The sequence below is a fragment of the Xyrauchen texanus genome, chromosome 49, assembly GCF_025860055.1.
Source record: "Xyrauchen texanus isolate HMW12.3.18 chromosome 49, RBS_HiC_50CHRs, whole genome shotgun sequence".
Lineage (NCBI taxonomy): Eukaryota > Metazoa > Chordata > Actinopteri > Cypriniformes > Catostomidae > Xyrauchen > Xyrauchen texanus.
Genome location: NC_068324.1, coordinates 52,716 through 77,500, shown reverse-complemented (window position 1 = coordinate 77,500; position 24,785 = coordinate 52,716). Strand labels below are relative to the sequence as shown.

General features: G+C 42.1%; 1 protein-coding gene across 2 annotated transcripts in view; it reads right to left on the bottom strand.

The window, feature by feature from the left end:
- LOC127640101 (SRSF protein kinase 3-like) overlaps positions 1-24,785 on the bottom strand; it is a 35,794-nt gene that overhangs the window by 9,892 nt on the left and 1,117 nt on the right. For both annotated transcript variants that reach the window (XM_052122500.1, XM_052122501.1), the window contains exons 2-7: positions 5,611-5,756; positions 5,197-5,305; positions 4,507-4,594; positions 1,312-1,399; positions 1,012-1,118; positions 551-716 (exon numbers count right to left, since the gene is read on the bottom strand). In XM_052122500.1, the coding sequence (XP_051978460.1) occupies positions 551-716; positions 1,012-1,118; positions 1,312-1,399; positions 4,507-4,594; positions 5,197-5,305; positions 5,611-5,756 (704 nt within the window). The remainder of the gene's footprint in view (positions 1-550; positions 717-1,011; positions 1,119-1,311; positions 1,400-4,506; positions 4,595-5,196; positions 5,306-5,610; positions 5,757-24,785) is intronic.

The window sequence follows — 24,785 nt, the reverse complement described above, 5'->3', positions numbered from 1 at the left end:
TGCTCGTAAATATTAGTTCAACTAATAAATATTAATGAGAGAAACAGAGATGCAGGCTGATATAAAAGCATTCTGCTTGTACTAAACATATCTGCATGGTGACCAGCTGTGTGCGGTTCCAGACACTCTTGCTGAGAACTAATGAAATGAATCACACATGCTGACACGATTCATTTACATGAACATGTGATCAGTACATTGAGATTTACCTTTAAAAATATAATACCCAAAATACCGCAGTGATTACAGTTACTGATCTCCTTCAAACAGAGTAAGAAACTATCTCAATCTTATCATTTTTATTTGTTGTCTTCTTTTGATGACCGTGGCAGCTGATACAGTTTTACTGCAGTGAGGCATTTTGGTATTACAAGGGTTACATAAGGTTTCCAGGGATACAATTCCCAGGATTCACAATGTAGGGAATCTTATTCAGTTCAGATAGTAAAATACCCAAGTAGAAACTCTTCAGAAAGTTTGCGAGACATGCGCGAGAGAATCAGACAGACCGGAGGAAACGGCAGTGACTGGTGGATGTAATGAGGAATACCTGCAGATCCAGACGGTGGAGGAGCTCCAGATTTCTGCCACTCTGTGGCCTCGACGGCCATCCTGCGTACAAACGCGTTGTCCACACACATGAGAATGTTCTCGGGTTTGATATCTGTGTGGATGATTTTACACTTACTGTGCAGATAATCCAACCCCTGTAGAACCTGACACACACACACACACACACACACACACACACACACACACACACACACACACACACACACACACACACACACACACACACACACACACACACAAATACTGTTAATAATATAAAAAAACATCACACCAATCATTGTGTCAGATAGTGATAATCAGTATGAAGAAAAAGCCAAATACCAAATGTTGTATTTTGTTGTTCAGGTCTTTGTCATAACCATCTGTGACTATGATGTGCTATAAGACATCCTGTCACTCACATGCTTCCTCGCAGTGTGTGTGTGTGTGTGTGATTACCTGTTTGATGATGCTCTTGACGCAGGGTAACGGCAAACCCTGATAATTAGACTTGATGATCCACTTGAGCAAATGATGACCGAGAACTTCAAACACCATACACACATCTGAGAACAGAGTTAAAGAAACAACTGACCAGACACACACACACACACACACACACACTCAGACTCACAAACACACACTCACACACACTTACACACACACACATACACACACTCACACACTCGCACTCACAAACTCAGACTCACACACACACACACTCACTCACTCACACACACACACACACTCTGAGGATATGAATTCCGTTCACTCCAGAGATCTTGAAGTCGTCTATGAGCTGAACAACCATATCTTTATTGGGGTCATCAGGATCTGTCTCACGCACCTAACACAGAGAGAGACCGACAGGTGTGCATATCTGATATTTACTACATTAACATTATGTAACTTTCACAACTCAAAACTTCCTCACAACCATGAGCTCATTAACATATGTCTGCCCACATTTACATATCAACACCAATTTAATATTCAGCAACTGAGTCTGTGTGTGTTACAGTCTGTGTGTTGCAGTGTGTGTGCGCGCGTTACAGTGTGTGCGTTATAGTGTGTTTGTTGCAGGGTGTATATGTTACAGTGTGTTTGTTGCAGGGTGTATATGTTACAGTGTGTTTGTTGCAGGGTGTATATGTTACATTGTGTGTGTTGCAGGGTGTATATGTTAAAGTGTGTTTGTTGCAAGGTGTATATGTTACAGTGTGTGTGTTGCAGGGTGTATATGTTAAAGTGTGTTTGTTGCAAGGTGTATATGTTACAGTGTGTTTGTTGCAGGGTGTATATGTTACAGTGTGTGTGTTGCAGGGTGTATATTTTACAGTGTGTGCGTGCGTGTTACAGTCTGTATGTTACAGTGTGTGTGCATGTTACAGTCTGTATGTTACAGTGTTTGTGCATGTTACAGTCTGTATGTTACAGGGTAAGTCTTACAGGGTGTATATGTTACAGTGTGTGTGCATGTTACAGTCTGTATGTTACAGTGTGTTTGTTGCAGGGTGTGTGCATGTTACAGTCTGTATGTTACAGTGTGTGTGCATGTTACAGTGTAAGTGTTACAGTGTGTATATGTTACAGTGTGTGTGCATGTTACAGTCTGTATGTTACAGTGTGTGTGCATGTTACAGTGTAAGTGTTACAGGGTGCATATGTTACAGTGTGTGTGCATGTTACATTGTAAGTGTTACAGGGTGCATGTTACAGTGTGTGTGCATGTTACAGTGTAAGTGTTACAGGGTGTGTGCATGTTACAGTGTAAGTGTTACAGGGTGCATATGTTACAGTGTGTGTGCATGTTACAGTGTAAGTGTTACAGGGTGCATATGTTACAGTGTGTGTGCATGTTACAGTGTAAGTGTTACAGGGTGCATATGTTACAGTGTGTGTGCATGTTACAGTCTGTATGTTACAGTGTGTGTGCATGTTACAGTGTTACAGGGTGCATATGTTACAGTGTGTGTGCATGTTACAGTGTAAGTGTTACAGGGTGCATATGTTACAGTGTGTGTGCATGTTACAGTGTAAGTGTTACAGGGTGCATATGTTACAGTGTGTGTGCATGTTACAGTGTAAGTGTTACAGGGTGCATATGTTACAGTGTGTGTGCATGTTACAGTCTGTATGTTACAGTGTGTGTGCATGTTACAGTGTAAGTGTTACAGGGTGCATATGTTACAGTGTGTGTGCATGTTACAGTGTAAGTGTTACAGGGTGCATATGTTACAGTGTGTGTGCATGTTACAGTGTAAGTGTTACAGGGTGCATATGTTACAGTGTGTGTGCATGTTACAGTGTAAGTGTTGCAGGGTGCATATGTTACAGTGTGTGTGCGTGTTACAGTGTAAGTGTTGCAGGGTGCATATGTTACAGTGTGTGCGCATTACAGTGTGTGTGTTGCAGGGTGTATATTTTACTGTGTGTGTGTGTGTTACAGTGCGTGTATGTCACAGTGTGTATGTGTGTGTTGCAGGGTGTATATTTTACAGTGTGTGTGTTACTGTGTCTGTGTGTGTGTTACAGTGTGTGTGTGTGTGTGTGTGTGTGTGTGTGTGTATATGTCACAGTGTGTTGTATGGTGTATATGTTACAGTGTGTGTGTTGTAGTGTGTATATGTTACAGTGTGCATGTTACGGTCTGTATATTACAGTGTGTGTGTTGCAGTGTTTGTGTTGCAGAGTGTGTATGTTACAGTGGGTGCGTTGCAGGGTGTATATGTTACAGTGTGTGTGCGTGTTAAAGTCTGTATGTTACAGTGTGTCCGTTGCAGGGTGTGTATGTTGCAGTGTGTGCGTGTTACAGTCTGTATGTTGCAGTGTGTATATGTTAAAGTGTGTGCGCGTGTTACAGTCTGTATGTTGCAGTGTGTGTGTTGTAGGGTGTATATGTTACAGTGTGCATGTTACGGTCTGTATATTACAGTGTGTGTGTTGCAGTGTTTGTGTTGCAGAGTGTGTATGTTACAGTGGGTGCGTTGCAGGGTGTATATGTTACAGTGTGTGTGCGTGTTAAAGTCTGTATGTTACAGTGTGTCCATTGCAGGGTGTGTATGTTGCAGTGTGTGCGTGTTACAGTCTGTATGTTGCAGGGTGTGTATGTTGCAGTGTGTGTGTGTTACAGTCTGTATGTTGCAGTGTGTATATGTTAAAGTGTGTGCGCGTGTTACAGTCTGTATGTTGCAGTGTGTGTGTTGTAGGGTGTATATGTTACAGTGTGCATGTTACGGTCTGTATATTACAGTGTGTGTGTTGCAGTGTTTGTGTTGCAGAGTGTGTATGTTACAGTGGGTGCGTTGCAGGGTGTATATGTTACAGTGTGTGTGCGTGTTAAAGTCTGTATGTTACAGTGTGTCCGTTGCAGGGTGTGTATGTTGCAGTGTGTGCGTGTTACAGTCTGTATGTTGCAGTGTGTGTGTGTTACAGTCTGTATGTTGCAGTGTGTATATGTTAAAGTGTGTGCGCGTGTTACAGTCTGTATGTTGCAGTGTGTGTGTTGCAGTGTGTATATGTTATAGTGTGTGTGCCTGTTACAGTCTGTATATTACAGTGTGTGTGTTGCAGGGTGTATATGTTACAATGTGTGTGCGCATGTTACAGTCTGTATCTTACAGTGTGTGCGCATAACAGTGTGTGTGTTGCAGGGCATATATGTTACAGTGTGTGTGTGTGTGTGTGTGTGTGTGTGTTACAGTCTGTGTATGTTACAGTGTGTGTGTTGCAGGGTGTATATTTTACTGTGTGTGTGTGTGTTACAGTGTGTGTATGTGTTACAGTGCGTGTATGTCACAGTGTGTGTGTGTGTTACAGTCTGTGTATGTTACAGTGTGTATGTGTGTTGTAGGGTGTATATGTTACAGCGTATATGTTACAGTGTATGTGCATGTTATAGTGTGTGTTTTTTACAGTGTGTGTGTGTGTGTGTTACAATGTGTCGATACTCACACATCTGAGAAGTTTAATTTCATCCAGCGCTGTCTCTGTGTAGTGCTGCGCACTCTTAACCACCTTCATCGCAACAAAACGCTTCCCTCTGTAAACACACACACACGTTTAGCATACACACACTTACAATGAGTAGTACACATCACACACACACTGAAACCAAGGTGGCACATTATTAGAATGAACAGATTATAGTGTGTGTGTGTGTGTGTGTGTGTGTTGGTCCATATGTTTTTTTTTGGCATTGCTCTGAACACAGGTGACCCTGATGGGTCATAACACAGCCTGTGCTTATAACTGCACACACACATATCTGTGTGTGTGTGTGTGTGTGTGTGTGCGTGTGTGTGCGCGCGCAGTTACGATGTGCATGCAGTTACACAACACCACAACATTGATACCACAGTCAGTGTGTGTGTGTGTGTGTGTGTGTGTTTGTGTGAGTGGCTCCATATGGGTTTTTTGGCAATGTTTTGACCCACATGGCTAATATAACGCAACAGCCTGTGGTTATAACTGCACACACACACACACATACACACATATCTGTGTGTGTGTGCAGTTAAAATGTGCATGCAGTAACACAACACCACAACATTGATACCACAGTCTGTGTGTGTGTGTGTGTGTGTGTGTGTGTGTGTGTGTGTGTGTCTTCAGGTGTTGTGTGCCGTTGTCATGGTTACTCACTGAATATCCCAACACAGCCACACAGTGGAGAAATGACCCCAGCCCAGTTTACGAATCACATGATATCTGCCATTAAACAGGTTGCCAATCTTCACCGGATGATAGCCGCCTGCAGTGCACGCACGCACACACACACACACACACAAACACACACACACACACACAAACACACACACACAACTGCTTTAATGATCAATGTAGAAAGACAAGAATACAGATCACATTTCAGAAGGGCTCCATCATAAGGCTAGTGTCCTCACAAGTCTGTTTTATAGTTTATTTGATGGTAAAACAAACCAGAGTCACTCCAGTTTCAAGAGAGTGCGCGAGAGAGAGCGCGAGAGAGAGAGAGTGAGATTGGAGAACTGTCATTATTCTGACAAAAAACTAAATCATGACTCGTCTTCATCATACCTTTGCAGTAGTCTGCCGGATCTTCCTGCTCTTCATCATCAGAGCCAAGGATCTCTTCCTCCGGCTCGGGAGGGGCTGCCGGTTCGGGTGGAGGGGGTGTGGGCGGGGCAGGAGGCGGGGCTGACGGAACCTTCTGTGTGTCGGGCCTAAACATCCCAAAAGAAGCAAACACACATCAGCTGTGTGTACATTCCTGTATTATCAGTGCGTGTACAGCCGCAGTCACACACGTGTAGAGAACTCTTTCCATACAAGTCATTTTCAAGAATAAAACACACACTTTTACAGCCTGTTTGCATCAAATTTATCATCAGTGTGTTATTGTATCTTGTTCACAAATATAGTTATGTCAATTGTTATTTCATGTACATATATGCAAATGAAACTATTTTTACCATGTTGTATTGCAATTCTGCTGGATGTATTCTGATTGGCTGCTCTGTTCCTGCATGACTGTGTATCGCCAGAGCAGAACCATCCGATCGCTTCAATTGTCAATAAAAGATCTACATTTCATGGAAGTGGTCCTGACTGAAGTTTTGATTTTGTTGCTAAAACGGCATATACATGTGTTTATAAACGAAAGATGATTTCACGAGTTCACTGGATCAGTCCGGTAGTGTATTAAGGTTAACGGATTTGTCGTGCTGTCCATAACAGAGGAGCTCGAGCTCTGAGATCTGACTAAAGCAAGAAATAGAAAGACACGTTAGAGATAATAACTATGAGTTATGAAATATAAAAGGTAGATATGGGGAGGTGGATGGATGCCAGAAGAATCGTCACCGCTGGGAGGGAAGCAGCTGCTATCGATAGGATTTGATTGACTGGTCTAGATTAACAAAATCCTCCCAAATTTACGTGTGGATCTTCATATAGATTAGTAGAACAGAGACATCCCACATGTGTGGTATTAAGTGGGGTCGCAACTAGGGCTGCACGATTTGGACAAAAAGTCATATTGCGATTGTGATTTGAACTGTGATTAGGGTGTTTTCCACATGTTCAACTGTAAAAAGGCTGCTGGGTTTTTCAGTTCAACCATAAACAAACAAATATGTAAACAGTGAAACAAAGTCTTCTTCATATCCAAATGTTCCCGTCCACCGTGTACCTATTTTGGTCCATTTTGTGACCGGATCTCAGCACACTAATCATCAACATTAGTTTTAGAAACAGTCAACTTTAATATTAGAGATGCTCCAGGATTTTAACATCCGACACTGATCTCCAATTTAGATCTCATCAATCGATGCTGATCATTTAACTTTTATTATCAGCAGCGGTCAACACTGGTTATATATAAACGTTCTGCTCAATGTCACTGTTAAATACATTTCCCTGTTGCTAAAACCAGTTGTTGCTGTCAAAAATTATGTTGATTGAATAATTCAGTATACACAAAATATAAATGTTACTCTTTATTCTAGGCCTTAAAATCTAGTAGACTTATACAAACTATTGTTTACTGTATATAAGATAGTCCTAAAGAATGAGGCTTAATATCAAACTGAAGTTGAACTGATGACACATTGGTGTAATTACATTTAAAGTGCAGATTTTTATTAGTTTGTCACCACTGAATTTTAGTCATTTTATTATATTTAATTTAGTAATGCATTATAGTAACAAAATATTTTATATAGATGTATTATATGTATGTTCCTTTTCATTGTGTTGGATGTTGGTAATATTAGTTCCGCTTTCACTTGTTTCCGCGGGGACTGTAATAAGTGCGACACGCTCTCTCGTGAGGTAAACAAATGACAGGAGACTGAAGAGATGTTTCTGGACTCTACAGGTGTTGCTGTTACTGCTGCTTGCTCAACAATCATTTAATAAAGATGTCTGAATTATACCCCATCTTGTATTCTGCGTTATTATTATGATACATGTGCCTTGCGGAGACTGAGATACTGCTACCGCAGATAATAATAAAAACCGCTTCACGCAGGACGCGCTTGTTTAATGTAAATAAAGCGTTTAGCGCATGTAAACAAACTGAACTCTGAGCACTTCTGTTACTGTAAGCATGAGCGGGAGTTGTGGAGAACAGAACCGATCTGAAAACACTGTAACAATGCGCTAATGTAATATAGACTGCAGCGCAAATACACTTTGAAGGGAGCAGATTATTTATTTAATCGCAGCATTTTGCAATTTAATAATCGCACAAGGTCATATCGCGGTTTCGATATAATTTCGATTAATTGTGCAGCCGTAGTTGCAACAGTATGAGATTTTCACGGTATGATAACAGTCCGAAAATATCACGGTTTCACAGTATAGTAATAATAATAAATTACAGTATTTATGAAAAATAAATACTAGCTAGTTAGATTAACATACAGGTCTGAAGGGACTTCAACGTTTCTAAATTGCACAAATAATAAATACATTTACATATTCGTCTCTGGCTTTTGCTTTTGCTTGCATGTCAATGATGCCGAGATCTACTTTTATATTTAATTGAATCACTGAGAAGGTTTACCTGCAAAGTAGCAGAAACATCACAAGCAGCCTCAAGAATGGACACAGAGTATCTGTATAACACTTTTCCTTGAGCAGAATGTTGCACTACAGATCGCTGAGTTTCATCAAAGGGGAAAGCGCCAGATTGCACAATATAAGTCTTACATTAGGCAGAATATTTCCAATTTGCACAAGTATAAATCTGAAACTGGGGTGTTGCATCTCTTATCTGGCAACCATGATCATGTTAAACGCTTGTGGAGACACGTGACGTCCCGATGCAAGTTAACTGAAATATCCAATGAAAAATAAAAACACTTTTACGATAAATGAGGCTGATCCAGCCCGCGGGCCGTATGTTGCCCATGTCTGCTTTAGCTGTTTGCGAGATTATCATTAAATCTGCCTCGGCAGGTAAATAGTCTATACCTTGGGCGGCCGCCGAAATATCCTCAATGAGAGAACCATGACATTGCTCTTTCCCTGATGTCCGTGACCCAGTCCCAATAGACCAGTTGAGAAACACTGCTTTAACTCACACACACTCGTCAGACCCCCTCGCCTCGCTTCTCTCAGACATGTTCTCCGCTGCGCGTGCGTGAGCGTGTGTGTGTGTGTCGCAAGTTGACGAGTCTGACAGGCAGGCAAGGAATAAAGGAGATGCGCACACGCGTGTGAGATTCTCCGTCTGGTTGCATTTTTTTCTCAATACTGTAGATAAGCAAATGTACATGGTATGATAACCGTCAACTTTCAAACCGTGGTATACCGTGAAACCGCTATACCGCTGCAACCGTAGTATTAAGTAAAATGGTTTTATTTCAAATGTACGAGATAATAAAGTGGCTGGAGCAGCTCTGCATCATTTTACTGTAGATGAGCAAACAGCGCTGATGTGAGCGGTGTGTGTGTGTGTATGTGTGTGTGTGTGTGTTGTAATTTGTAAAATTCAGATGAGAAAGTGCGAACCGGGAAATAAGATTAGATTAGATTAGATTCAACTTTATTGTCATTACACAAGTACGGGTACAAGGCAACGAAATGCAGTTTGGGTCTAACCAGAAGTGCAATAAATACTATTAGTACAAATTAAATTGGACAAAAACTATCCGAGTAAAAGTGCAGTGGAAAGTAATTGCATATTACAGTTAAAGTACGGTTTTGCAAATGTATATGTAAACAATTGGTACTGTAAATAAACAGTCGGCAGTGCAAATGATATTCCAGTCAGATAAGTAGTGCAAGATGCATATGTAAACAGTTGTTACTATAATATAGTCAGCAGTGCAAATGAACATTATAGCAGTGCAAATAACAAAGTGTATGAGGTATGAGGAGGGAGAGGAGAGGCACAAAATAAGGCACAACGAGCTGAGTGATGTCAGAGAGGCAGAGCGGAGTTAAGCCACAAGATAGCAAATTAACAATGCTAACATTAGCAGCCGTGACAATGAACGAGCAATCGTTATGACAGTTCAAACCACACACACACACACACACACGCTCTCTCTCTTCTTGCATTATCAGTAGGAATAAAACAAATCCCATTCCTCAGAGCCGACACAAATAACAACACAACAGTGTTTTTGTACATGGGAATATGATGCAGATCGTTTGTCTGAGCGACTGCTTCATGTACAGACAAACAGCCAGATAACAAACAGGAAGTGTGTGATTACTGGACATGGTTTTGTTCTCTTGCCCTACAGGAAGACAATAACCTGCATGCAGCTCTCAATGTCACCGCTTTCATGAAGTTAATGATTCTGGAAGAGTCCATGAAGAGCTGGACAGTTTACTGCAGCTCTCACATCAATCTAAAACAACCTGTGATCGTCTCAACAATAACCTGACAGACCAGCACTCGGGACTCTGAACGATTGACCCCCTTCCTGAACAGCTCTGATCTGATTGGCTGACAGGTTTTTGACAGTCTCAGTGTGCAGATACATGTAAGTTACATTTGAAGAACAGGAGGCACGTGAGCGAGGTCACAGATTGACCTCTGTGGGGTTCAGGTTTACAGACTCTCTGCTGTCTCAATTAGTCACAGTCGGCCCACTGATATTCAGACTGATGGCGTATCCAGGGCCGGCCCGTGGCATAGGCGGAATAGGCAAATGCTAGGGGCGCCGCCCACCCCTTGGGGCGCCTAAGCGTCCAAAGGAGTTTTTTTTTTTTTTTTTTTAAACAATACAACTTTAATACTACAGATTAAAAAAAATATATATATATATATATATATATATATATATATATATATATATATATATAAAAAGCGATCATCCCACAAAAACATAACTACATTGCTTTCCCGATCCACCCCGGTCCGAGTGATGTATCAATCTCCCCCCGCCCTGCTGCACTTAAAGACATCCATTTGATATTGATGGCCGAATTCACAGATAAATTATCATTATGTCAAAAAGACCGAAGCCCTCTGGTGCCCAGGGAAGAAAAAAAAGAAGAGAAGAGGAAGAAAAACGGGATAAAGATAGAGGTAATGAATGTGATGTATCTGTTTATCTATGTTGCATTATGCATAAGTTAGCAGTTAGTTCGACGATCGATGCTAGTAACGTTTGCTAATTTGAAATAGCTTATCATGACAGTTAGTTGAACTTGTGCACTATTTTATGGTATTTTTATTTGAACTGGCTAAATTAGTAATGTGTAGTTAGTAGGACATTGCTACCATCTAACTGTTACTGGAAAACAAACACTTTCAAAATATATTTTTTGAAAATGTAACTACTGTATGTATGCTAGAGAAGTGCTCAATACAGTTTTGTGCATGAATACCAGATGTAATTAGTGGTGCTTGCAAAGCATCACTATTGTAATCTCACATACTTATTTTTCTTCTTATTATTATATCTCCGTACAAAACTTCGGCACCTAACTCGTCCCGCACCGTTTGGCGTAGACCCAGATGGGCTTACCCTAGCAACCGAGCAACAAATCACATATCTCTGCACCAGAACACACTACAGACTTCCGGGTTGACTTATTTCACTCAGGATGGAAAGGAGCCATGTATTGTATTACCTTGGTAACTGCATAGCAACCACATGGGCTTACCCTAGTGACCGAGCGACAAATCACATATTTCTGCACCAGAAAATCGTACAGACTTCTGGGTTGATTTATTTACGACCATAATTTTTGCTCTTTTCAAGTTATAACATGCTGTTTCACGAGTTTTACCACGGCAAGCACCACTCACATTTTCTTCAGGAAATGTACATTCTAGTTAGTGGTGCTTGCAAAGCATCACTATTGTAATCTCACATACTTATTAGTGGTGCTTGCAAAGCATCACTATTGTAATCTCACATACTTATTATTAGTGGTGCTTGCAAAGCATCACTATTGTAATCTCACATCTATCTCCGTACAAAACTTCGGCACCTAACTCGGCCCGCACCGTTTGGCGTAGACCCACGAATGGGGTGTCAAATCGAACGGCCTATTGAGGACACGTGTGCTATGACTTTTATAATCGATCGGGGGTATGGTATTTGCCCCAGGGGCAAAAAAGCGGCCAAAAAATCCCATAGACTTAACATTGCGACAAACTTTGACGTGTCACAGCTCCGAGCGAGGATTTCGCAGAAATGTGTGATTTGCCACATTTGAAGAGGCTGCCAGGCTCTGTAAGAGCATACCTCAATATGGGGTAAAAGTTGCACCCCTGGGGGGCAGGAGCTGCCCAAAGTTGCACCCATTGACTTACAATGGTGTAGGACAGCCCATGAAATAGTGATATTGTATTGAACATAGCTCTGGATCACAGTGTCATAGAGACAAGGGGGCGGGCTCATTTGACTCAGACGACCAATCAGTCTCTCAGGATCATTGTGAAGCTATCAAGCCACGCCCTAGCAACAATTTAAAGCACCTTAGCAACAAGTCCCATAGACTTCTAATGAAAGACATCAAAGGGATATCTCCGGATAGAAGTGTCATAGAAACACAAGGGTGGTCTCGTTTGACTCGGGGCAGCAAACAGCCAATCATGAATCACCTCAACACTTCCTAGCCCCTCCCTAGCAACCATTGTCGACCACCATAGCAACCAAAATCCATAGAGGGATATCTTCCATTCTGAATGTCACAGAGGCATGGGAGTTGGTTTATATCATTCATACTGACAAGCAGCCTTTGGAGATTCAAGATTGGCAGCTGCCAAGCCACTCCCTAGCAACTAAACAGAGAACCCTAGCAACCGAGTAACAAATCACATATTTCTGCACTAGAAAATCGTACAGACTTCTGGGTTGATTTATTTCAACCAGGATGGCAAGGAGACTTCATTAGTATCACTATGGTAACTTCCTAGCAACCAGATGGGGTTACCCTAGCAACCGAGTAACAAATCACATATCTCTGCACCAGAAAACACTACAGACTTCCGGGTTGACTTATTTCACTCAGGATGGAAAGGAGCCAAGTATTGTATTACCTTGGTAACTGCATAGCAACCACATGGGCTTACCCTAGCAACCGAGTAACAAATCACATATTTCTGCACCAGAAAATCGTACAGACTTCTGGGTTGACTTATTTCACTCAGGATGGAAAGGAGCCAAGTATTGTATTACCTTGGTAACTGCATAGCAACCACATGGGCTTACCCTAGCAACCGAGTAACAAATCACATATTTCTGCACCAGAAAATAGTACAGACTTCCGGGTTGACTTATTTCACTCAGGATGGAAAGGAGCCAAGTATTGTATTACCTTGGTAACTGCATAGCAACCACATGGGCTTACCCTAGCAACCGAGTAACAAATCACATATTTCTGCACCAGAAAATCGTACAGACTTCTGGGTTGATTTATTTATGACCATAAATTTTGTTCTTTTCACGTTACAACATGCTGTTTGACGAGTTTTGCCACGGCAAGCACCACTCACATTTTCTTCAGGAAATGTACCTATCTAGTTTTTATTTTTATTAGTGGTGCTTGCAAAGCATCACTATTGTAATCTCACATCTATCTCCGTACAAAACTTCGGCACCTAACTCGGCCCGCACCGTTTGGCGTAGACCCACGAATGGGGTGTCAAATCGAACGGCCTATTGAGGACACGTGTGCTATGACTTTTATAATCGATCGGGGGTATGGTATTTGCCCCAGGGGCAAAAAAGCGGCCAAAAAATCCCATAGACTTAACATTGCGACAAACTTTGACGTGTCACAGCTCCGAGCGAGGATTTCGTAGAAATGTGTGATTTGCCACATTTGAAGAGGCTGCCAGGCTCTGTAAGAGCATACCTCAATATGGGGTAAAAGTTGCACCCCTGGGGGCAGGAGCTGCCCAAAGTTGCACCCATTGACTTACAATGGTGTAGGACAGCCCATGAAATAGTGATATTGTATTGAACATAGCTCTGGATCACAGTGTCATAGAGACAAGGGGCGGGCTCATTTGACTCAGACGACCAATCAGTCTCTCAGGATCATTGTGAAGCTATCAAGCCACGCCCTAGCAACAATTTAAGAGCACCTTAGCAACAAGTCCCATAGACTTCTAATGAAAGACATCAAAGGGATATCTCCGGATAGAAGTGTCATAGAAACACAAGGGTGGTCTCGTTTGACTCGGGGCAGCAAACAGCCAATCATGAATCACCTCAACACTTCCTAGCCCCTCCCTAGCAACCATTGTCGACCACCATAGCAACCAAAATCCATAGAGGGATATCTTCCATTCTGAATGTCACAGAGGCATGGGAGTTGGTTTATATCATTCATACTGACAAGCAGCCTTTGGAGATTCATGATTGGCAGCTGCCAAGCCACTCCCTAGCAACTAAACAGAGAACCCTAGCAACCGAGTAACAAATCACATATTTCTGCACTAGAAAATCGTACAGACTTCTGGGTTGATTTATTTCAACCAGGATGGCAAGGAGACTTCATTAGTATCACTATGGTAACTTCCTAGCAACCAGATGGGGTTACCCTAGCAACCGAGTAACAAATCACATATCTCTGCACCAGAAAACACTACAGACTTCCGGGTTGACTTATTTCACTCAGGATGGAAAGGAGCCAAGTATTAGTATTACCTATGGTAACTGCATAGCAACCACATGGGCTTACCCTAGCAACCGAGTAACAAATCACATATTTCTGCACCAGAAAATCGTACAGACTTCTGGGTTGACTTATTTCACTCAGGATGGAAAGGAGCCAAGTATTGTATTACCTTGGTAACTGCATAGCAACCACATGGGCTTACCCTAGCAACCGAGTAACAAATCACATATTTCTGCACCAGAAAATAGTACAGACTTCCGGGTTGACTTATTTCACTCAGGATGGAAAGGAGCCAAGTATTGTATTACCTTGGTAACTGCATAGCAACCACATGGGCTTACCCTAGCAACCGAGTAACAAATCACATATTTCTGCACCAGAAAATCGTACAGACTTCTGGGTTGATTTATTTATGACCATAAATTTTGTTCTTTTCACGTTACAACATGCTGTTTGACGAGTTTTGCCACGGCAAGCACCACTCACATTTTCTTCAGGAAATGTACCTATCTAGTTTATATTTTTATATCTCTTAACAAAACTTCGGCACCTAACTCGTCCCGCACCGTTTGGCGTACACCCACGAATGAGGTGTCAAATCGAACGGCCTATTGAGGACACGTGTGCTATGACTTTTATAAGCTGATCGGAGTACGGTATTTGCCCCAGGGGCAAAAAGCGGCGGAAAAATCACATAGACTTAACATTGAGACAAACTTTGACGCGTCACAGCTCCAAGCGAGGATTTCGTAGAAACGTGTGATTTGCCACATTTGAAGAGGCTGGCAGGCTCTGTAAGAGCATACCTCAATATGGGGTAAAAGTTGCACCCCTGGGGGCAGGAGCTGCCCAAAAATGCCCCAATTGACTTATAATGGTGTAGGACAGCCCATGAAATGAAAAGGCATAGGGATTTGTATTGAACATAGCTCTGGATCACAGTGTCATAGAGACGAGGGGTGGGCTCATTTTACTCAGACGACCAATCAGTCTCTCAGGATCATTGTGAAGCTATCAAGCCACGCCCTAGCAACCATTAAGAGCACCTTAGCAACAAGTCCCATAGACTTCTATTGAAACATATCAAAGGGATATCTCCGGATAGAAGTGTCATAGAAACACAAGGGTGGTCTCGTTTGACTCGGGACAGCAAACAGCCAATCATGCATCAAATCAACACTTCCTAGCCCCTCCCTAGCAACCATTGTCGAGCACCTTAACAACCAAAATCCATAGAGGGATATCTTCCATTCTGAATGTCACAGAGGCATGGGAGTTGGTTTATATCATTCATACTGACAAGCAGCCTTTGGAGATTCATGATTGGCAGCTGCCAAGCCACTCCCTAGCAACTAAACAGAGTACCCTAGCAACCGTTTAGCAGTAACTATATCTCTGCACCAGAAAATCAGAGAGACTTCTGGGTTGATTTATTTCAATCAGGATGGCAAGGAGACTTGATTAGTATCACTATGGTAACTGCCTAGCAACCAGATGGGGTTACCCTAGCAACCGAGTAACAAATCACATATCTCTGCATCAGAAAAACGTAGAGACTTCCGGGTTGACTTATTTCAATCAGGATGGAAAGGACACTTCATTAGTATCACTATGGTAACTGCCTAGCAACCAGATGGGCTTACCCTAGCAACCGAGTAACAAATCACATATCTCTGCATCACAAAAACATAGAGACTTCCGGGTTGACTTATTTCAATCAGGCTGGCAAGGACACTTGATTAGTATTACTATGGTTACTGCCTAGCAACCAGATGGGGTTACCCTAGCAACCGAGTAACAAATCACATATCTCTGCACCACAAAATAGTACAGACCTCTGGGTTGATTTATTTCATTCAGGATGGCAAGGACACTTTATTACTATCACTATGGTAACTGCCTAGCAACCAGATGGGGTTACCCTAGCAACCAAGTAACAAATCACATATCTCTGCACCAGAAAATATCACAGACCTCTGGGTTGATTTATTTCACTCAGGATGGCAAGGACACTTGATTACTATCACTATGGTAACTGCCTAGCAACCAGATGGGGTTACCCTAGCAACCGAGTAACAAATCACATATCTCTGCACTAGAAAACAGTAGAGACTTCCGGGTTGACTTATTTTACTCAGGATGGCAAGGAGACTTCATTAGTATCACTATGGTAACTGCCTAGCAACCATATGGGGTTACCCTAGCAACCAAGTAACAAATCACATATCTCTGCATCAGAAAAACGTAGATACTTCTGGGTTGGTTTATTTCAATCAGGATGGAAAACACACTTGATTATGATCACTATGGTAACTGCCTAGCAACAAGGAGGGGTTACCCTAGCAACCGAGTAACAAATCACATATCTCTGCACCAGAAAATTGAAGAGAATTCTGGGTTGATTTATTTTAATCAGGATGGCCAGGAGACTTGATTAGTATCACTATGGTAACTGCCTAGAAACCAGATGGGGTTAACCTAGCAACCGAGTAACAAATCACATATCTTTCCACCAGAAATTTGTAGAGATTTCCGGGTTGACTTATTTCACTCAGGATGGCAAGGAGACTTCATTACTATCACTATGGTAACTGCCTAGCAACCATATGGGGTTACCCTAGCAACCAAGTAACAAATCACATATCTCTGCATCAGAAAAACATACAGACTTCTGGGTTGGTTTATTTCACTCAGGATGGCAAGGAGACCTGATTACTATCACTATGGTAACTGCCTAGCAACCAGATGGGGTTACCCTAGCAACCGAGTAACAAATCACATATCTCTGCACTACAAAACAGTAGAGACTTCCGGGTTGACTTATTTTACTCAGGATGGCAAGGACACTTCATTAGTATCACTATGGTAACTGCCTAGCAACCATATGGGGTTACCCTAGCAACCAAGTAACAAATCACATATCTCTGCATCAGAAAAACGTAGATACTTCTGGGTTGGTTTATTTCAATCAGGATGGCAAAGACACTTGATTATGATCACTATGGTAACTGCCTAGCAACAAGGAGGGGTTACCCTAGCAACCGAGTAACAAATCACATATCTCTGCACCAGAAAATTGAAGAGAATTCTGGGTTGATTTATTTTAATCAGGATGGCCAGGAGACTTGATTAGTATCACTATGGTAACTGCCTAGCAACCAGATGGGCTTACCCTAGCAACCGAGTAACAAATCACATATCTCTGCATCACAAAAACATAGAGACTTCCGGGTTGACTTATTTCAATCAGGATGACAAGGAGACTTCATTAGTATCACTATGGTAACTTCCTAGCAACCACATGGGCTTACCCTAGCAACCGAGTAACAAATCACATATCTCTGCATCAGAAAAACGTAGAGACTTCCGGGTTGACTTATTTCACTCAGGATGGCAATCACACTTGATTAGTATCACTATGGTAACTGCCTAGAAACCAGATGGGGTTACCTTAGCAACCGAGTAACAAATCACATATCTCTGCACCAGAAAATAGTACAGACCTCTGGGTTGATTTATTTCACTCAGGATGGCAAGGACACTTGATTACTATCACTATGGTAACTGCCTAGCAAACAGATGGTGTTACCCTAGCAACCGAGTAACAAATCACATATCTCTGCACCACAAAATAGTACAGACCTCTGGGTTGATTTATTTCATTCAGGATGGCAAGGACACTTTATTACTATCACTATGGTAACTGCCTAGCAACCAGATGGGGTTACCCTAGCAACCAAGTAACAAATCACATATCTCTGCACCAGAAAATATCACAGACCTCTGGGTTGATTTATTTCACTCAGGATGGCAAGGACACTTGATTACTATCACTATGGTAACTGCCTAGCAACCAGATGGGGTTACCCTAGCAACCGAGTAACAAATCACATATCTCTGCACTAGAAAACAGTAGAGACTTCCGGGTTGACTTATTTTACTCAGGATGGCAAGGAGACTTCATTAGTATCACTATGGTAACTGCCTAGCAACCATATGGGGTTACCCTAGCAACCAAGTAACAAATCACATATCTCTGCATCACAAAAACGTAGATACTTCTGGGTTGGTTTATTTCAATCAGGATGGCAAAGACACTTGATTATGATCACTATGGTAACTGCCTAGCAACAAGGAGGGGTTTTGCCACGACAAGCACCACTCACATTTTCTTCAGGAAATGTACCTATCTAGTTTTTCTTATTATTATATCTCCGTACAAAACTTCTGCACCTAACTCGTCCCGCACCGTTTGGCGTACACCCACGAATGAGGTGTCAAATCGAACGGCCTATTGAGGACACGTGTGCTATGACTTTTATAAGCGATCGGGGGTACGGTATTTGCCCCAGGGGCAAAAAAAACGGCGAAAAATCCCATAGACTTAACATTGTGACAAACTTTTACGCATCACAGCTCCGAGCGAGGATTTTGCAGAAATGTTTGATTTGCCACATTTGAAGAGGCTGGCAGGCTCTGTAAGAGCATACCTCAATATGGTGTAAAAGTTGCACCCCTGGGGGGCAGGAGCTGCCCAAGGTTGCCCCCATTGACTTACAATGGTGTAGGACGGCCCATGAAATGAAATTGCATAGGGACTTTGTATTGAACATAGCTCTGGATCACAGTGTCATAGAGACAAGGGGGCGGGCTCATTTTACTCAGACCACCAATCAGTCTCTCAGGATCATTTTGAATCTATCAAGCCACGCTCTAGCAACAATTTAGAGCACCTTAGCAACAAGTCCCATAGACTTCTAATGAAAGACTTCAAAGGGATATCTCCGGATAGAAGTGTCATAAAAACACAAGGGTGGTCTTGTTTGACTCGGGGCAGCAAACAGCCAATCATGAATCACCTCAACACTTTCTAGCCCCTCCCTAGCAACCATTGTCGAGCACCTTAGCAACAAAAATCCATAGAGGGATATCTTCCATTCTGAATGTCACAGAGGCATGGGAGTTGGTTTATATCATTCATACTGACAAGCAGCCTTTGGAGTTTCATGATTGGCAGCTGCCAAGCCACTCCCTAGCAACTAAACAGAGTACCCTAGCAACCGTTTAGCAATAACTATATCTCTGCACCACAAAATCAGAGAGACTTCCGGGTTGATTTATTTCACTCAGGATGGCAAGGACATTTGATTAGTATCACTATGGTAACTGCCTAGCAACCAGATGGGGTTACCCTAGCAACCCAGTAACAAATCACATATCTCTGCCCCAGAAAATAGTACAGACTTCTGGGTTCACTTATTTCAATCAGGACGGCAAGGACACTTGATTAGTATCACTATGGTAACTGTCTAGCAACCAGATGGGGTTACCCTAGCAACCGAGTAACAAATCACATATTTCTGCACCAGAAAATCGTACAGACTTCTGGGTTGATTTATTTACAGACTTCTGGGTTGATTTATTTATGACCATAATTTTTGTTCTTTTCAAGTTATAACATGCTGTTTGACGAGTTTTGCCACGGCAAGCACCACTCACATTTTCTTCTGGAAATGTACCTATCTAGTTATTCTTGCTGTTTGTGTGTTTAATTGCAGTATTTACTATTTGATTTGAATTCAACCTCTAATAAATGCATAAAAAGAGCACATATGTGCGTTATAGCTCGCAACCACATCACAAATCGAGAATCCATAATATCTTTCTTTATATTTAAAACATTTTCAGACCTTTTTTTCCTCATAAAATTGAATTGGTGTTATCTTTTGAACTCTTGGCATGAAAACAAACATGAGGTTTCAAATGATATATAGTTTGTCAATATTACTTTAGGTTTTTATTAAGATATTATTGTTGTTAAATTTGGAGTGCTCCTCAACTTTCCCAACATGTCCAAAGAAGAGTTGGTAGAGCACTGTCAGACCCTGAGCACAGCTTTAAGTCATGATGGACAGCCAGATATTGATGGCAGGGAACTTGTATTGGAAATGCAAAACTTTCCACATCTGCCATCAAAAAACATGACAAACATTGAGCTCCTGACTTTCCTGCACAAGAAGAAGCTGACGGAAATTTACCCCAATATGTGGGTCGCTCTGAGAATCTCTGCCACTCTACCTGTTACCGTCGCTGCTGCTGAAAGGAGCTTCTCTAAGCTCAAACTGATTAAAAACTACCTGAGATCTACAATGGCTCAAGAACGTCTCAGTGGACTTTCAGTCATTAGCATAAATCATGTGGTCTCCCAACAGCTGTCTTATAATGATATCATAGATGACTTTGCTGCTAGAAAGGCAAGGAGAGTAAGGCTGTAGAACATTTGCTACATTTTGCATTCCAGTTTGTGTATAGTTATTTATTTTTTTGTGTATCTTTTTGTTTCTGTATTTTTTTTTTCTGCAATAATCTTATTATATAAATTTATTTATATTATATTTATAATTTAGTTGTGTGTGTGTGTTTGTTTCCAAAATATTTTCAAAATAAAGAAAAACAAGACAAAGCTGCGCAGTTTGTTTCTGTGTGAGTGTATGAACACAATGATCAGTGGTGGAATTGTCTGTGATTCCAGGGGCACCAGGTGAAATCTTGCCTAGGGCAGCAAATTGGCCAGGGCCGGCCCTGGGCGTATCCATGGTAACAGTATTATATACATCTCACTGCTGGTTTAATCCAAACTAAACCTGTTTGAAATGTTTCCATTGTTTTCTCAGTTGTATGATCTATTAATAATCACATTTACAGCTAAAACACACACACACACACACACACACACACACACACACACACACACACACACACAACCATAAACACATGGTTAAAACTGTCAGTAAATGTGTTTCTTCACAGCATGACCTCATGTCTGACGTGATCCCAGGAGAACACGTCACACAGAGCACAAGGACATTTCTCTCCGTTCTGTTTCCAACATCTTGTGATTATTCCTGTTAACCCGTCTGTGGCACTCAGCAGTCTATTGTATTCCTGACAATCTGTCTGTCTCTCTGTCTGGTCCGTTTATGGCACGAAACACTCTCACTGCCCGTCTTAACTGCATCTACATCACAGCTTTCTCCAAACATGATTAACTGAAGTTTCAATCTTAGTTTGAGTTATTTTTAGAGAAATCTGTCGCTCTGCAGTGACTCATCTCACATCAACTTCATAAGATTCCACATTCCTCTTAAAACTGTAACCTGCTGAATGTCTCTCATCCATTCATCTGTTCATCCATCCATCAGTCTGGCGTCATCCATTCTTCTGTTCATCCATCCATTCATCTGTTCATCCATCCATTCATCTGTTCATCCATCCATTCATCCATCCATCAGTCTGGCGTCATCCATTCTTCTGTTCATCCATCCATTCATCTGTTCATCCATCCATCAGTCTGGCGTCATCCATTCTTCTGTTCATCCATCCATTCATCTGTTCATCCATCCATCAGTCTGGCGTCAACCATTCTTCTGTTCATCCATCCATTCATCTGTTCATCCATCCATCAGTCTGGCGGCATTCATTCATCTGTTCATCCATCCATTCATCTGTTCATCCATCCATTCTTCTGTTCATCCATCCATTCATCTGTTCATCCATCCATCAGTCTGGCGGCATTCATTCATCTGTTCATCCATCCATTCATCTGTTCATCCATCCATCAGTCTGGCGGCATCCATTCATCTGTTCATCCATCCATTCATCTGTTCATCCATCCATCAGTCTGGCAGCATCCATTCATCTGTTCATCCATCCATCAGTCTGGCGGCATACATTCATCTGTTCATCCATCCATTCATCTGTTCATCCATCCATCAGTCTGGCGGCATCCATTCATCTGTTCATCTATCCATTCATCTGTTCATCCATCCATCAGTCTGTCAGCATCCATTCATCTGTTCATCCATCAGTCTGGCGGCATCCATTCATCTGTTCATCCATCCATCAGTCTGGTGGCATCCATTCATCTGTTCATCCATCCATTCATCTGTTCATCCATCCATCAGTATGGCAGCATCCATTCATCTGTTCATCCATCCATTCATCTGTTCATCCATCCATCAGTCTGGCAGTATCCATTCATCTGTTCATCCATCCATCAGTCTGGTGGCATCCATTCATCTGTTCATCCATCCATTCATCTGTTCATCCATCCATCAGTATGGCAGCATCCATTCATCTGTTCATCCATCCATTCATCTGTTCATCCATCCATCAGTCTGGCAGCATCCATTCATCTGTTCACCCATCCATCAGTCTGGTGGCATCCATTCATCTGTTCATCTATCCATCAGTCTGGCGGCATCCATTCATCTGTTCATCCATCCATCAGTCTGGTGGCATCCATTCATCTGTTCATCCATCCATTCATCTGTTCATCCATCCATCAGTATGGCAGCATCCATTCATCTGTTCATCCATCCATCAGTCTGGCAGCATCCATTCATCTGTTCATCCATCCATCAGTCTGGTGGCATCCATTCATCTGTTCATCCATCCATCAGTCTGGCGGCATTCATTCATCTGTTCATCCATCCATTCATCTGTTCATCCATCCATCAGTCTGGCAGCATCCATTCATCTGTTCATCCATCCATCAGTCTGGCGGCATCCATTCATCTGTTCATCCATCCATCAGTCTGGTGGCATCCATTAAACTGTTCATCCATCCATTCATCTGATTATTCATCCATCAGTATGGCAGCATCCATTCATCTGTTCATCCATCCATTCATCTGTTCATCCATCCATCAGTATGGCGGCATCCATTCATCTGTTCATCCATCCATTCATCTGTTCATCCATCCATCAGTCTGGCAGTATCCATTCATCTGTTCATCCATCCATCAGTCTGGTGGCATCCATTCACCTGTTCATCCATCCATTCATCTGTTCATCCATCCATCAGTCTGGCAGCATCCATTCATCTGTTCATCCATCCATCAGTCTGGTGGCATCCATTCATCTGTTCATCCATCCATCAGTCTGGTGGCATCCATTAATCTGTTCATCCATCCATTCATCTGTTTATTCATCCATCAGTCTGGTGGCATCCATTCATCTGTTCATCCATCCATCAGTCTGGCAGCATCCATTCATCTGTTCATCCATCCATCAGTCTGGTGGCATCCATTCATCTGTTCATCCATCCATCAGTCTGGTGGCATCCATTAATCTGTTCATCCATCCATTCATCTGTTTATTCATCCATCAGTATGGCAGCATCACATCATCTGTTCATCCATCCATTCATCTGTTCATCCATCCATCAGTCTGGTGGCATCCATTAATCTGTTCATCCATCCATTCATCTGTTCATCCATCCATCAGTCTGGCAGTATCCATTCATCTGTTCATCCATCCATCAGTCTGGTGGCATCCATTCACCTGTTCATCCATCCATTCATCTGTTCATCCATCCATCAGTCTGGCAGCATCCATTCATCTGTTCATCCATCCATCAGTCTGGTGGCATCCATTCATCTGTTCATCCATCCATCAGTCTGGTGGCATCCATTAATCTGTTCATCCATCCATTCATCTGTTTATTCATCCATCAGTATGGCAGCATCACATCATCTGTTCATCCATCCATTCATCTGTTCATCCATCCATCAGTCTGGTGGCATCCATTCATCTGTTCATCCATCCATCAGTCTGGCAGCATCCATTCATCTGTTCATCCATCCATCAGTCTGGTGGCATCCATTCATCTGTTCATCCATCCATCAGTCTGGTGGCATCCATTAATCTGTTCATCCATCCATTCATCTGTTTATTCATCCATCAGTATGGCAGCATCACATCATCTGTTCATCCATCCATTCATCTGTTCATCCATCCATCAGTATGGCGGCATCCATTCATCTGTTCATCCATCCATTCATCTGTTCATCCATCCATCAGTCTGGCGGCATCCATTCATGTCATCTGATGTATACAATCACGAGTGTACGGGAGTGCTGCCGCTGTTGTTCCGAGTTGCAAAATAAACGAGCCGATTACATTTGGGTGGAAAGATGAGAATGAGACGTGAGTTGGAGATGAACACACACACACACACACACACACACACACACACACAGACACACTCTCACGTACAGACAGACAGACACACACACACACAGAGAGACAGACACACACACACACACACTCTCTGCATGCTCATGACTACACAGCGCTTGATTCAGGCATGTAGGCCGTGCTCAGAGACTCGTGCAAAAATCCCACATCCAACAATTCAAATGTTAAATGTACAGCAGCTTTACATCCATCGAGTTGTGTGTGTTCAGATATTCGGCCTGTGTGCCTCTCAAGAGACTGAACACTAAAGTCAGACTTACAGGATTTGTGGGTTGGAATCAAGTTGTTGTGGGTGTTTATTTAATTTCACATCATTTGGATGGATGTTCATTTGACTCACAATGAATCATTCATACATTCTCTGAATGTTACAGAATCATCTGTATAACCAGTGAGGCCAATCAACATGAACCCGTCGCTGCTGTTCTGGTTCTGATGGCCCAGATACTGTATGTGTGATGACACACGCCGCAATGTGTAACGCTGATGTCAAACAAAACCCAACAACACGATCAACATCAAATCAATATATTCATGTATCAGCCAGAAACATTGTGTGCTGTAATGTGTCTGTTGTGTTTGTGTTGTGTGTGTGTTGTGTTTGTGCTGTA